This window comes from Oncorhynchus nerka, linkage group LG25 (genome assembly GCF_034236695.1).
Source record: "Oncorhynchus nerka isolate Pitt River linkage group LG25, Oner_Uvic_2.0, whole genome shotgun sequence".
In the NCBI taxonomy this organism is placed as follows: Eukaryota; Metazoa; Chordata; class Actinopteri; order Salmoniformes; family Salmonidae; genus Oncorhynchus; species Oncorhynchus nerka.
Window position 1 is genome coordinate 28,400,266 of NC_088420.1, and position 12,394 is coordinate 28,412,659.

The 12,394-nt window shown below is 42.0% G+C and overlaps 2 protein-coding genes across 7 annotated transcripts in view; one reads left to right on the plus strand and one right to left on the minus strand.

Annotated features, from left to right (window-relative positions):
* Positions 1–1,348: 1,348 nt before the first annotated feature.
* LOC115109341 (thyrotropin-releasing hormone receptor) lies at positions 1,349–7,404 on the minus strand. The gene is made up of 3 exons (XM_029634141.2): positions 5,469–7,404; positions 4,903–5,326; positions 1,349–2,291 (listed from the first exon to the last, which is right to left on the minus strand). The coding sequence occupies exons 1-3, from the start codon at positions 5,852–5,854 to the stop codon at positions 1,587–1,589; spliced, it is 1,515 nt and encodes a 504-aa protein (XP_029490001.1). The 5' UTR covers positions 5,855–7,404; the 3' UTR covers positions 1,349–1,586.
* Positions 7,405–9,119: 1,715 nt separating this feature from the next.
* The window catches only part of LOC115109342 (zinc finger CCCH domain-containing protein 18-like), a 31,538-nt gene continuing 28,263 nt past the window's right edge, over positions 9,120–12,394 (plus strand). For 5 of the 6 annotated variants that reach the window (XM_029634142.2, XM_029634144.2, XM_065009723.1 and 2 more), the window contains exons 1-2: positions 9,120–9,295; positions 10,179–11,098. In XM_029634142.2, coding sequence (XP_029490002.2) covers positions 10,193–11,098 — 906 coding nt within the window. In that variant the 5' untranslated portion in view covers positions 9,120–9,295; positions 10,179–10,192. Of the gene's footprint in view, positions 9,296–9,374; positions 10,069–10,178; positions 11,099–12,394 lie in introns of those variants that run through there. The other variant, XM_029634143.2, reaches the window with a different exon arrangement.

Genomic DNA, 12,394 nt, shown 5'->3' on the forward strand with positions numbered 1-12,394 from the left:
CAAAATGACAGAAGTATTCTCAACCCATCTCGATGACGTAGGAAGAAATGTTCAGTGCTTTTCTTTGAGGCACAGGTTTTAGATGGCACGAATAAAAGACAAGGTCAACTGGGAAGACAGAGAGGGAGAACCAAGACTTTGAAAAAAAGCATTGAAAAGAGACCAAGTGACAGCGACTGAACGACTGAACGACTGAACAAAACATACTTTTGGAAAGACATTCAGGAATGAAATAGTTGGATAGTGTTAAAAAGCATTTCTATTCATATCAAAGGATCCACTAGAGTCTCAATATGATGCACTTATTTCTCAACAAAAAAACATATTATTAGAGATTTGAAATGTGTCCATATTTGTGTAATAAAACGTAATAGTCTGCCGACCACTGGGATTGGAGATCACATACTGTAGAATAGCCGTGGGACCTATACGTGTACGACATGAACCGGATGATGACTAAATCTGTGGCACTGAAACTATCTGTATTAAAATGCTGCAGACCTTACTCATCTATACATGTATTGATGGCTACTCACTAGCAATGACTGAAACTAGAGTGGTATTCTCATTACAGGATAAAGAATGTGCACATAATCCACTTTAATTCAGGATGTGTGATTTGAAAGAGACTCAGCCTAGGTTGGGCTGGGACCATGACTCATAATGAGGTGTGGATGTGTAGACAGCGGATGAGCCACTCTTTCAATAATGCAACAACTTGAACTCATTTTCGCAGAGCTGGGTCGGCTGAACCACTTTGAAGGCCAGCATCCTAATATTCCCACTTCCCCAAACATTGTTAAGGGATCATTTACGACAGCTGTTTATCCGGATATTAACCCAAACATTCATCATCTATGGGCATTTAACCTGTGTACTCTCAAACCACGGTTACCCCAGTCCTTCCAACTGTCTTACATGTGGCCCAGAACATTAACATGTATCTCTTGGCAAAGTGGAGATACAACTATATTAACATGTCCTGTGCTCTGAGCAGGGGCTTTTATGCAGAACAAATGGCAGTGCTTTACAGTGTTGTCCCTGGACTGCAGGGAGGACAGATCATTGCTATTTCACATCTGATTTTTAGGGCTTTGAAACTGAATGATGAGAAGAGCTCTGTAAGCAGCATCATACCTAAAAGCACTTCTAAAAATGTATTTGTGGCATCCCTTTAAAGGCAGTCAGTGCTCTCTCTCTCTCGCTCTCTCTGAACAGCATGTTATTCCTCTTTCCCTCTGAGCTTAACAACAGAAGTGTACCGAATGAAATTCATTAACAAGAGCAGAGGAGACCTGCAGTGATCCCTGGAAGCGGTCCATACCACTCTGTCACATGTTGATGATGATTTTTGGGAATATGCAACAGCCAAAAATCCAGAATCCTAAATGTATATAGTATTATTGGCCAGAATCGTTTCATTCTACAATAGGTGATAGTGCTTATTCAAGGGTAATGAGATGGATGACTTTTCCATTCCAATGCATCCTGCAATACCCATCAAGGGCTTGATATGTTACCAAAATGTGTTTGAATTGGTGAATGACTAATACTCACTTCCTCATGTGAAAACAGGCTTGTTTTATCTACAGCACTGTGTGATTCATTTCTGCCTCAGTCATCTCAGTTGGCCCAGGTGTGGACTTGATCTTATTTTGCACAGATGTGGACTTGATCTCGTTCTGCCCAGGTGTGGATTTTATCTCATTTTGCCCAGGTGTGGATTTGATCACATTCAGCCCAAGTGTAGATTTGATCTCATTTTGCCTAGGCGTGAATATGATCTCAGTTTGCCCAGATGTGGAGTTGATCTCAGTTTGTTGAGGTGTTGATTTGATCTCACCACAGCTTGTGTCTTTTCTATCTTCCTTCAGGTGATCCAGATCCTTCTTCTCTTTGGCTGGGGAGGTGTCTTTGCTCTGCCACTCTGTCACTGTGTCAGTGCAGGTCACTCTCCTGGCCCCCTGTTTGGTCCCGTTGCTGGTCTGCTGTGGGGTGCGTGGGTCCCTGGCCATGCTGTAGCCGCTCTGGATCATGGAGAGTGTGCGGTGGTGGGCCTCCTGGCTCTGGCATCTGTAGAGCCTGCGGAACGCTGAACGGAACTTCTGAGACATCAGGTTGTACACTACGGGGTTGATGGCGCTGTTGGCATACATACAGATCCGACAGAACAGAACAAACCATGCGTCCAGGTAGGGTGTGGCAATGAAGGAGTTAATAAGGACCAAGGTCCGGTAGGGCATCCACAGTAAAGCGAACAGGATCACCACCACTGAGAGCATCTTAGTGACCTGTGAGAGAGACAGGAGAGATTAGATCAGGGGAGATCTAATGCATACTGTATGTTCACTCATGTCCCAATAAACCTGGGCTAAGCCATTAACCTTTTAAATCCAATAATTGGATGAACATGCATACATAACCGTTTAAACATATGTGTCAAACTGTCATATTCAGTGGTATCGGAAGCACAGGTAAATACTGTGGTACGTATTACAGTATCATTAATCTGATTCCCTTATCGCACTCAACATTACATTAGAGATTACCTTTAGCACTCCACAATTCAGTGTTTATCTGTGTGAGGGCCTTGTATCAAGCAAACAGACACACTGTGGCCACTCTTAACCAGAGAGTGTTTGGCCTTGGCCAGCAGGCATAGTGGATTATGTCAACGAGGCCACAGGGGCCCCCAGTGTCTTAGGGAGAACAGACCCCCATTTCAGAGGTTGGTATATCCTCAGAGAGAGCGAGAGAGAGAGCGAGAGAGAGAGCGAGAGAGAGAGAGAGAGAGAGCGCCCTGGCTTTGTGACCATGGCGACAACACACAGGCAGACATTCTAGAACCCCGGTGAGACAGATGAAGAACCACCGTAAGACTCCACTGATTAGCCTTATCACTCCCAAACAATGGCACAGGCTGTCTTTTATCCCCTGCTCACCTTTTTGTCTGTACGAATTTTAAACACTTTACTCTCACCAATTCAAAACCTTTTATTAGTCGTCCTACGTTTGATCATGGCAACACAAAAGAGAGGCGGTTGATACTCGTATCATACATGGCCTCTTTAAGCTAAATGCTTTTTGAGATAAGGTTCCCTTGATAAACGACAGTCGATGACAGCAACCTTGAGTGAAATAAAAAAATTGAAGCGTTTAATTGAAGCGGAGAGAGCCATGGAGGTGAAGGCTTTAATTATACAACAGCGAGATAATGACACTGAGGATCACTGTGACATTTTGAATATATTTTCATAACGCATCACCAGCACAGGGAGTTTTAAAGCAGACTGCTGTAGATCACAAACAAAGCTGCTGCAGATCATAGCAGGTTTCAATTAGGTTGAATACAGGAAATATAAAACTTGTAGTGTAGTTGAGGTTTAAAAGGGCTTCTGAAATTTCAGACTTGATGTACGAAAAATGTATTAACCTCTACAAAAATGTCCATGAATCATAATCCACATAAGAATTCACATTTCCTGTTGCTGCAGGATTACTTTCCTGTGGTAGCAAACTGGTTCAAATTAAGATCCTACAGGAGTTTCATCATAACTTCATCAGATTTTTATCAGCAAATCAAATAGAGGTCTAATAAATAAAAGAGCAAAGAGTAACTGTTGGAGAACTGAGACTATAATCATCTGCTGCATTAAGCACACTTCAATGGAAATTACAAATCTTATTATGCAAATATTTTGTCAAATGGAGCTCCTTGAACACTTGAGATTAAGATCTACCCACAATCAAAAACCGATGCACGCACGCACGCACACACACACACACACACACACACACACACACACACACACACACACACACACACACACACAAGGTCATTTAGAGCATCCTGACATGACATATGTTCACTTTTCTGCCACAGAACTGACAGCTGTTGCTGTATCCAGTGTTCTGTTTTAGTCTATGTTTTCATTTCAGCCTTGAAACATCATTATAGGTGTGGACCTGTGGATAATAAGGAACTGTGGACCCTGTATCCCACAGCAGGTGCAATGCACTGGAGAGCCTGGGGAAGTCATTATTTCAGAGGCGAGACTTTTTTGTGTGTGTCTATGTGTATGATTTTACAATCCTGTGTTTTATTTCCCCATTGCAATACATGTAGCCTACAATGCTGCCATACCGAGCAAGCACTAACTGGCTGTGTGATATTCCTCAGCCAAATGTGTCTCATGCAAAGGATTTTGCCAATGCTGACTGATAAACGGGAGTTATTTTCTTCATTCTACAAGTATGGTTGTATTTCTAGACCCTGAAGGTCTACGTCACTGTTTACTTACTGTTTTGTAACATTGTGATTAGATAGGTATTCATATTTTGAATGCTTCTGTTATGTAGGCAATGCGAAAATAAATAATTACATGAATTTGCTAAGGAAGTGGGTATTACCATACACATGTGTTTGGAAACGATTGATGGGTGAAATCAAAACATACATATATAGCCTACATACAAATACGGCCTTGCTTACCCTCATATTAAATGGATAAGGGGAATCTGGGTTTTCAGGCATAGTACACAGTGTACAATACTGTAAAGTCTGGAGAGAACACGTATAAAGCTAAGGCACTTGGCATTGTGCAACACCACAGACTCAGACCCCCTGAGAAAGCCTTTTACCCCAACAGCTCCAGAAACCATTACAGCTATTTCACCCTTAGGTCAGTCATAACCAAGGTGGGCAGAGCAGTTGACTCTGCAAACAGCAGGCCACTTATCCCAAGTGATTGGAAGAACATGATGCTTTGATGGTATCATGCGCTAATCCGTGGAGATCAGAGAGCAGGGTAAAGATTATGCTGAGGTCAATTGTGACCAAAGCCATTGGATGTCAATTACAGGAGGACATAAAGGGGGCTCCTTGCTCTGTGATGCACGCACCTGTTTCCTGGAGGAGAGCGTGCTCTTCGGGCGGCCCTGACGACCCCCTTTCCCTCCATCTGCTGGTTCCTTGCAGCTCCTGCGGAGCATGGTGGCACCAGAGGAGGCCGTGCCCACATCGGGCCGGTTGGGGAGTGGATTGAGGTACAGGATGCGGGCGATGAGGCCGTACAGGACGATGGCCAGTAGCAGAGGGATCACATAGAAGATGGCAAAGTCAATGAGGTATATGGGGAGGTAGAGGTCACGGGACACCTTGTAGCCACACTGGATGCTGCCGCTCTTCATTACCTGGATGTCCACCAGGAAGAACCACAGCATGCAGTAGACACAGGTGAACACCCACACCCCTGCTATGATCCGCTTGGCCCGGGACACCGTGCACACTGTCTGGGCCCTCATTGGGTGGCAGATAGCAATGTACCTGGAAATGGAGAAGCACAAACAGACACTTTGGCTTGTTGTTCTACAAAGACATTTATACAGCAAATTATTCCAAATAGTTTTTGTTTATTGCTTTGGTTGATGAGGTATAAAGAGGTTCCGGTACTTGAGGCATCACTCACCTCTCCACAGTAAAGGCTGTGATAGAGCAGGAGGACACATTGATGCCAAGGTACTGGAGGTAGGTGATGCCAAGGCAGCCAGCATGCCCAAACACCCATGTACCCGTCAGGCTGTCTGACACATTGGGCAGACCAGCGGCAACCAGCACGGTCAGGTCCGCTATGGCCAGGCTGACCAGGTAGCAGTTAGTGGGCGTACGCATGTGTCTCGTGGTGAGGACCACCAGAACCACCATGATATTACCCACAATGCCAAGTCCACAGACTAGCAGAACCAGAAAAACTGCCACAGTCTTGTACTCCAGAGACTGGGATATGGGGTCCCCTGGTCCCACCAAGGAAATGTTGGTTGGGGTGTCCATCCTTGAGCTCACATTTTCTGTCATGTTTGCAGGTGATGAGTTTGTTTCTATGTGAGTAAGATGGAGAGAGTGAAGGACATAGGAACTGGCATGTGTGAGTGTGTGATATGTCAGCGTGGGAATGTAGGAATAAATGTCCCTACACGTGTTCTGTATTTGTTGGTAATGATACCCTTTTAATAGTATACTTAATGTTCCGTCTGTCTTCAGCCTATTTAATTATTTTGCAGGGTTATAATTTGATTTAATTAATCAAATCAACATGTTGGAGCGAATTTTCCTCTGCCTCTAGCCCTTAAACAAATGAGAATGCCATTGATCCGCCTGAAAATAGAACAATTATTGTAGTTAATTGAAAGAATACTACTATCAAAGTATCTACCTTGGGAAAGACATGCATTGCCAATCACTAAATACACATTTAGCTGGACATGATGGATAAATGATGTTTGTTTGAATGTCAACATTAGGAGTAAAACAATTGGCTCAACACATGTTGGTAAAACAAAACATTATAAACCATCTGTACAGATGGTTTCGTTCTCTGCAATAAAAATGACCAACAGGTGGCAGTGTTTCCCCTATATTCTTTCCCTTATGTTCTAAAAGCGTGTCTTGGCAGAAATATATATACTGTATAAAGAAATGACATATTTTTGCAGCGGTGGCAACAATTTAGCAACGCTAAATGAATATAGGGGAAACACTAGGGAGACATAAGCTCCCACAGAAAATTATTCAAATGAGGCATTTTAGTTCTGCATAGTATTAGTTAAGCATAACAAATTCCCAAAAAGCATGCCAGCGCTTTCCAGACACTTGACATTTCCAAAATGATTCATTTAGATTGGTAAAGATACAAATTATATTCCAATGTGTGCTTTCATGCATGTGCAAAATACAGTAGGTTTACTTGAAGCCCAGATAATGCAGATTAATATTCAGTAGAATATAAATTACCTTTTGGGGCCATTTAGCAGCTAATAGTTTCATATATTCAACACAATATCAATACAATTCAACACAAACATCAATACACTCTTTACAAATATCACCCCAAGAACCTCATCACTTATTTCAAAGACTGTGTTTCAAATCTGCTTTAGGCTTAGTCAGAGTGCAACACATTTAGTGAGTGAAAGCCATCTAGACATCTGTTGCTCTTTTCAGTCTCCTTGCCTTGTAAATGAGATTGGGCCTCCTCCCCAGAGGATACCTCTAATAAATTGAGGTGGACATGAAATGAAAAGTAATTTAACTGAATCCCACCATAATTCAGACACCACCATCCCCCCACATCTCACAGTAAACTTAGTTTTACCCATTTCTACATTTTCATTATGTTGGGCTGTTGGTCTGAAGCAATTTTAACATTGCTATGCAGAGATGATTGGAAGAATAATAATTCTGTATTATGATCAGTATAGGTTATCATCTACCAGCTACAGGCTGTACATTTAATAAACTGTTAAATACACTATAGATGTGTTTGTTTACTAGGTTTGTCTTTAAAAATAGAAGTAAGCCTATTTGCTAGCCACATATACTTTGCTGTGACTATTACATTTAATGTCTTTAATTTCATTGTTTAATTTCTGCCTGTTGATCAACAACACATATCTTTACTGTGTTCTCTGTAGTTTGAACGCTCTGCTGTCATTGGTTGCTCTGATCATCACTGCAGTACACACAATCCAGAATGTCATTATTACACTGGGCTCTGGATTTCTATTGTCTTGTGTTGTGATGGATGCCAAACTTTCATTCTGATTCTGTTGGAAATTATGGTGGTAACTGAAGTCATGTGATGTTAATTAAGCTGTTGGAGATTGGGCATGTTTCCCTATAGCAGCATGGTCATAAATGGAAGAAACATTTTGGAGCTTGTTTGTCAATCTGTCATTCTGTCAGTGTTTTTGTGTCTGCATATGACAGCAGCATGCGAAGCCATCAAATCCAGTAAGAGTTGTTCAAAATATGTGGCTCATAGAGGCTCATCACAATCTTTCGGGCATCATGGACTATTGACACTTAAAATGTACAAGTAAATGAACAAAAATGATCTTGTCATATGGATCAGCATAATTATTGAAAACAATGACATTAACTAATCATCAAACTCATTAATCAATATTCAAACTCATAAATCAATATTCAAATTAATCAATCACTGAGGACCCTATATGAGATATATATCATAAAAAAATAATCGACAGCTACAATTTCCCCACTACAGGTCATTTTCAAATTCATAACCTACCTATCATGTTGTCTCCAAAAACCCACAATAATACTTCACAGAACCCTGCTGTAGAGGCAACTTCCAGAAATGATTAGGAATTAATGGTGAATTTTGCAGGAAAATTTCTGAGAAATATTAGGCAAACAATGTGACAATTAATAATGCCTTTAATAACTTTAATCCCTTGCACCTCTCCTGCCCAAATCAATCTCAAAATTTGCGCACCTACCTTATATCCATTCTTGCTAATTGATGCGCATAGACACACTTCCCCAATTTCTCGTTTGTTCAAATTATTTTCAGCTCTGTTATTCACCTTGAACACTGTGCAGTTAAGACTCGTTTCTGTTGTCTAAGAGAATGTACAGTCTTGCAGACCAGCAATGCGCTGACATAAACTATGATGCGCCTTCACAGGCTCTCCAACGCAGTCCATGCGCTTTCGTCATAGCTCATGTCTCCCACCTTGCGTTGAACCACTGCCACAGCGGTGTTTGTTAATCATTAACCCATGGAATCCTAAACTATGCCGTTCTGCATGCAAAAATACAGAATTATATAGATAATTCAGCCAGTCATCAAGGCTACATTTATTTATGTCTGGAGCCTTTCTTACATGGAATGTTCTTTTTCTGATAGTAATCACTAGCCTACAATTTACATTATGCCCTGAATTACCACAGTAGGTCTAGGCCTATATCAAAATGACCATACAAATATTTTACTAGTCCAGGACAAAGTAGGCAATTGTATTGCGTTACCCCCCATCCTCAGAAATCCCCACCTGCCCTTCACCTTCACAAGTCCATCACCACCATGTGCCTCCCGCCAGCACCATCCCACTCCTGACACCAATGTAGGCTAAACCCTAATTAGGCCAATATTAAAATAAGATATAGAAAATAGGTTTAAAAAAATAAATATATATATATACAATGACACCATAAACAGTGACAGAGTTGTATTTTGTTAAGTTATTGAAGTCATGCTTCATATTGAGCGCACGGTGGCGCCAAAGCCAAATCACTAAACTGACAGTGTCGTATTTTGATGACGTCACGGTAATGGCCGCTCTTAATGTATCGTGTAGGTTTTTTTGTTTTCTCATGCATAGTAGATAAATAACCATACAATTATTTATTGTAGAGCGTCAGACATAAAGAAAGAGACTGGGTTGTTCTTAACGCCGCAAACCTGTCTTCAAAGAGGTTCAGGTTGGAAAGGTGACTGAAAATATTTAAAGTGTAGCTACTGGTGTTTTTAGAGGGAGGGCTGCATTGTTAATTGAACAGACAAGACACGCATGCTTCGATAGCAGACCAGAAAGCGGTGTTTCGCGTGTGTAAAGTTGCTTTTCAGTTGTATTGGTTGATTGCACCTTTGTTTAAGCGCATTGTGGCTTCTTTTAAAGACAAATCAGACGTTGACGTTGGTCTCTTGTCTGCTAGAGCCCTGGCAGTTTTCGGGCCTGCTTCAACGGGTAGTTAGCTAGTATTGTAGCTAAGCGCTAACTAGCAAGCTAACGATACGTCTCGTCCTACAGCGCCCAAGTTGCCTCTTGATTTGCTTATCTACTAGATAGCTAGCTACCCATGACACTGTTCTACTGTAAACACCGAGTACCCGAGTTTTAATCTGAAATATTATCAAAAGGAAGCGATGATAACCTACCGGCTGAAACAGATAGCCACTATCATTCGCTAGCCAGCTAGCTAATGTGTTTCTGACCGAATGTTATTGACCTGCGTGAGGTTGACTCTTTTTGAGATGAGGCGGATGCCTTCTCTCTACATGCATGTATCTGATTACGAAATGTATGTAGTAGCTATAATGTTGATCGGATGGCTAGCACACTTGGACATATTGTATCGAGAAATAGATAGCTGGCAGTAGTCAAATGACTCCCATAATGATATTTAGTTACTAGCTGGTTAGTAAATCCTCCTACAAAATTATTGTTAACTACTTACTCCAAAAAGTAGATGGTGTGTTTATGGTATGTACCAAAATGTGTATATTGCCCATAGATGTTTTTTTGTGTATTAAAGAAATGTATTCTCATTTTAATAAGACACTTATATAATCAAATATGTTACTCTATTTTAGTGGATCATTGTCCAATGGACACCCCTGAGAGCCCCACCCAGTCCCCTGAAAGCCCCAACCAGTCACCCCAGTCCCCAGAGGAAGAGGAGAAGGGCATTTCTGACAGCGAGTTCCTGGCATCCCCCGAGGAGGAGGACAGGCTGCTCTCCGACAGCGAGCTGCTGAATGATGAAGAAAATGACGAGTTAGATGAAGAGGGTGGTGGAGGTGGGGACTCTGAGCTGGATGATGACGGAGATGAGGGGATAGTTCAGGAGCGTATCTCTGACCCAGAGGATGATGAAGCGGGTGGAGACGGTAGAAGGGATAGCCATACTGGTTTAGAACAGGAGCAGGAGGAGTCAGTGGGGATGGTGATGATGGGACAGGTGAGCCAATCAGCTGATGAGGATGAAGAGGAGGACCAGGGCAGCCAAACTCCTAAGTCCCCTGATTCTGAGCCAGAGCAGGAGAGGTCATCCCCCTTGGCTGAGCAGGAGATGTCCAGATATGAGAAGGAAGAAGAGCGGGGTGAAGGAGGGGAACCATCAGCCAAGCTGGCAGCAGAGGTAGATGAAGTAGATGAGGAGGAAGAGGGGCGGAGGAGGAGAGTGGTGGTGGTGAATGAGATGGAGTCGTCTGTGTCCAGAGAGCTTGATGAACATGAGCTGGACTATGACGAGGAGGTTCCTGAGGAGTCCAATGTTCTAGCGCCTGATGAGGATGAGGAGGTGGAGAAAGGACCTGCAGATGGGGAGGAAGAGAAAGAGGACAAGGGCATCAAAAAGAAAGAGAAAATACCAATCCTTCCTCCATCCCCGAAAGACGGTCCACCTAAGAAGCTTGAAGAGTACAGGGCTCAGGAGAGAGGAAGGAGAGATTCCTTTCGTGACAAAAAGAAGGATGAGGATGATGGCGAGATTGATGAGGGAGAGATAGATGTAAGTAATGTAAATGGGGTTTACTGTGCCTTCAGAAAGTATTCTTACCCCTTGACTTATTCCACATTGTGTTGCAGCCTGAATTCAAAATGAATTCGATTCATAATTTTTCTCACCCATCTACACACAATACCCCAGGATGACAAAATGAAAACATGTTTTTAGACATTTTTGCAAATGTATAGAAAATTAAATAATAATTAAATATCTCATTTACATAACAATTGACACCCCTGAGTCAATACTTTGTAGAAGCACCTTTGACAGTGATTACAGCTGTGACTATTTCTGGATAAGTCTCTAAGAGCTTTGCACACCTGGATTGTACAATATTTGCACATGATTATTTTAGAAAATTTTTCAAGCTCTGTCAAATTTGTTGGTGATCATTGCTAGACAACTATTTCCAAGTCTTGCCATAGATTTTCAAGCAGATTTAAGTCAAAACTGTAACTAGGCCACTCGATGTCTTCCTGGTAAGCAACTCCAGTGTATAATTGGCCTTGTGTTTTAGGTTATTGTCCAGCTGAATGGTGAATTAATCTCCCAGTGTCTGATGGAAAGCAGACTGATCCAGGTTTTCCGCTACGATTTTGCCTGTGCTTCGCTCTATACCGTTTATTTTTATCCTAAAAAACGTACTAATCCTTGCCGATGACAAGCCATACCCATAACATGATGCAGCCACCACCATGCTGGAAAATGGAGTGGTACGTAGTGATGTGTTGGGTAGGATTTGCCCCAAACATAGTGCTTTGTATTCAGGACATAACATACCCTTTGCCACATTTTTTTCTGTTTTTCTTAGTGCCTTGTTGCAAACAGGATGCATGTTTTGAAATATTTGTAGACTGTACAGGCTTCCTTCTTTTCACTCTGTCTTTTTAGGTTAGTATTGTGGAGTAACTACAATGTTGTTGGTCCATCCTCAGTTTTCTCCTATCACAGCCATTAAACTCTGTGATTGCTTTAAAGTCACCTTTGGCCTCATGGTGAAATCCCTGAGCGGTTTCCTTCCTCTCCGGCAACTGAGTTAGGAAGGACACCTGTATCTCTGGGTGTATTGGTACACCATCCAAAGTATAATTAATAACTTCACCATCCTCAAAGGGATAGTCAATGTAGTCTTTTTTATTTATACCAATGTACCAATAGGTGCCCTTCTTTGCGAGGTATTGGAAAACCTCCCTGGTCTTTGTGGTTGCTCAATTGAGGGACCTTACCGATAAGTGTGTGTGTGAGGTACAGAGATGAGGTAGTCATTCAAAAACAATTGTAAACAATATTATTGCACAC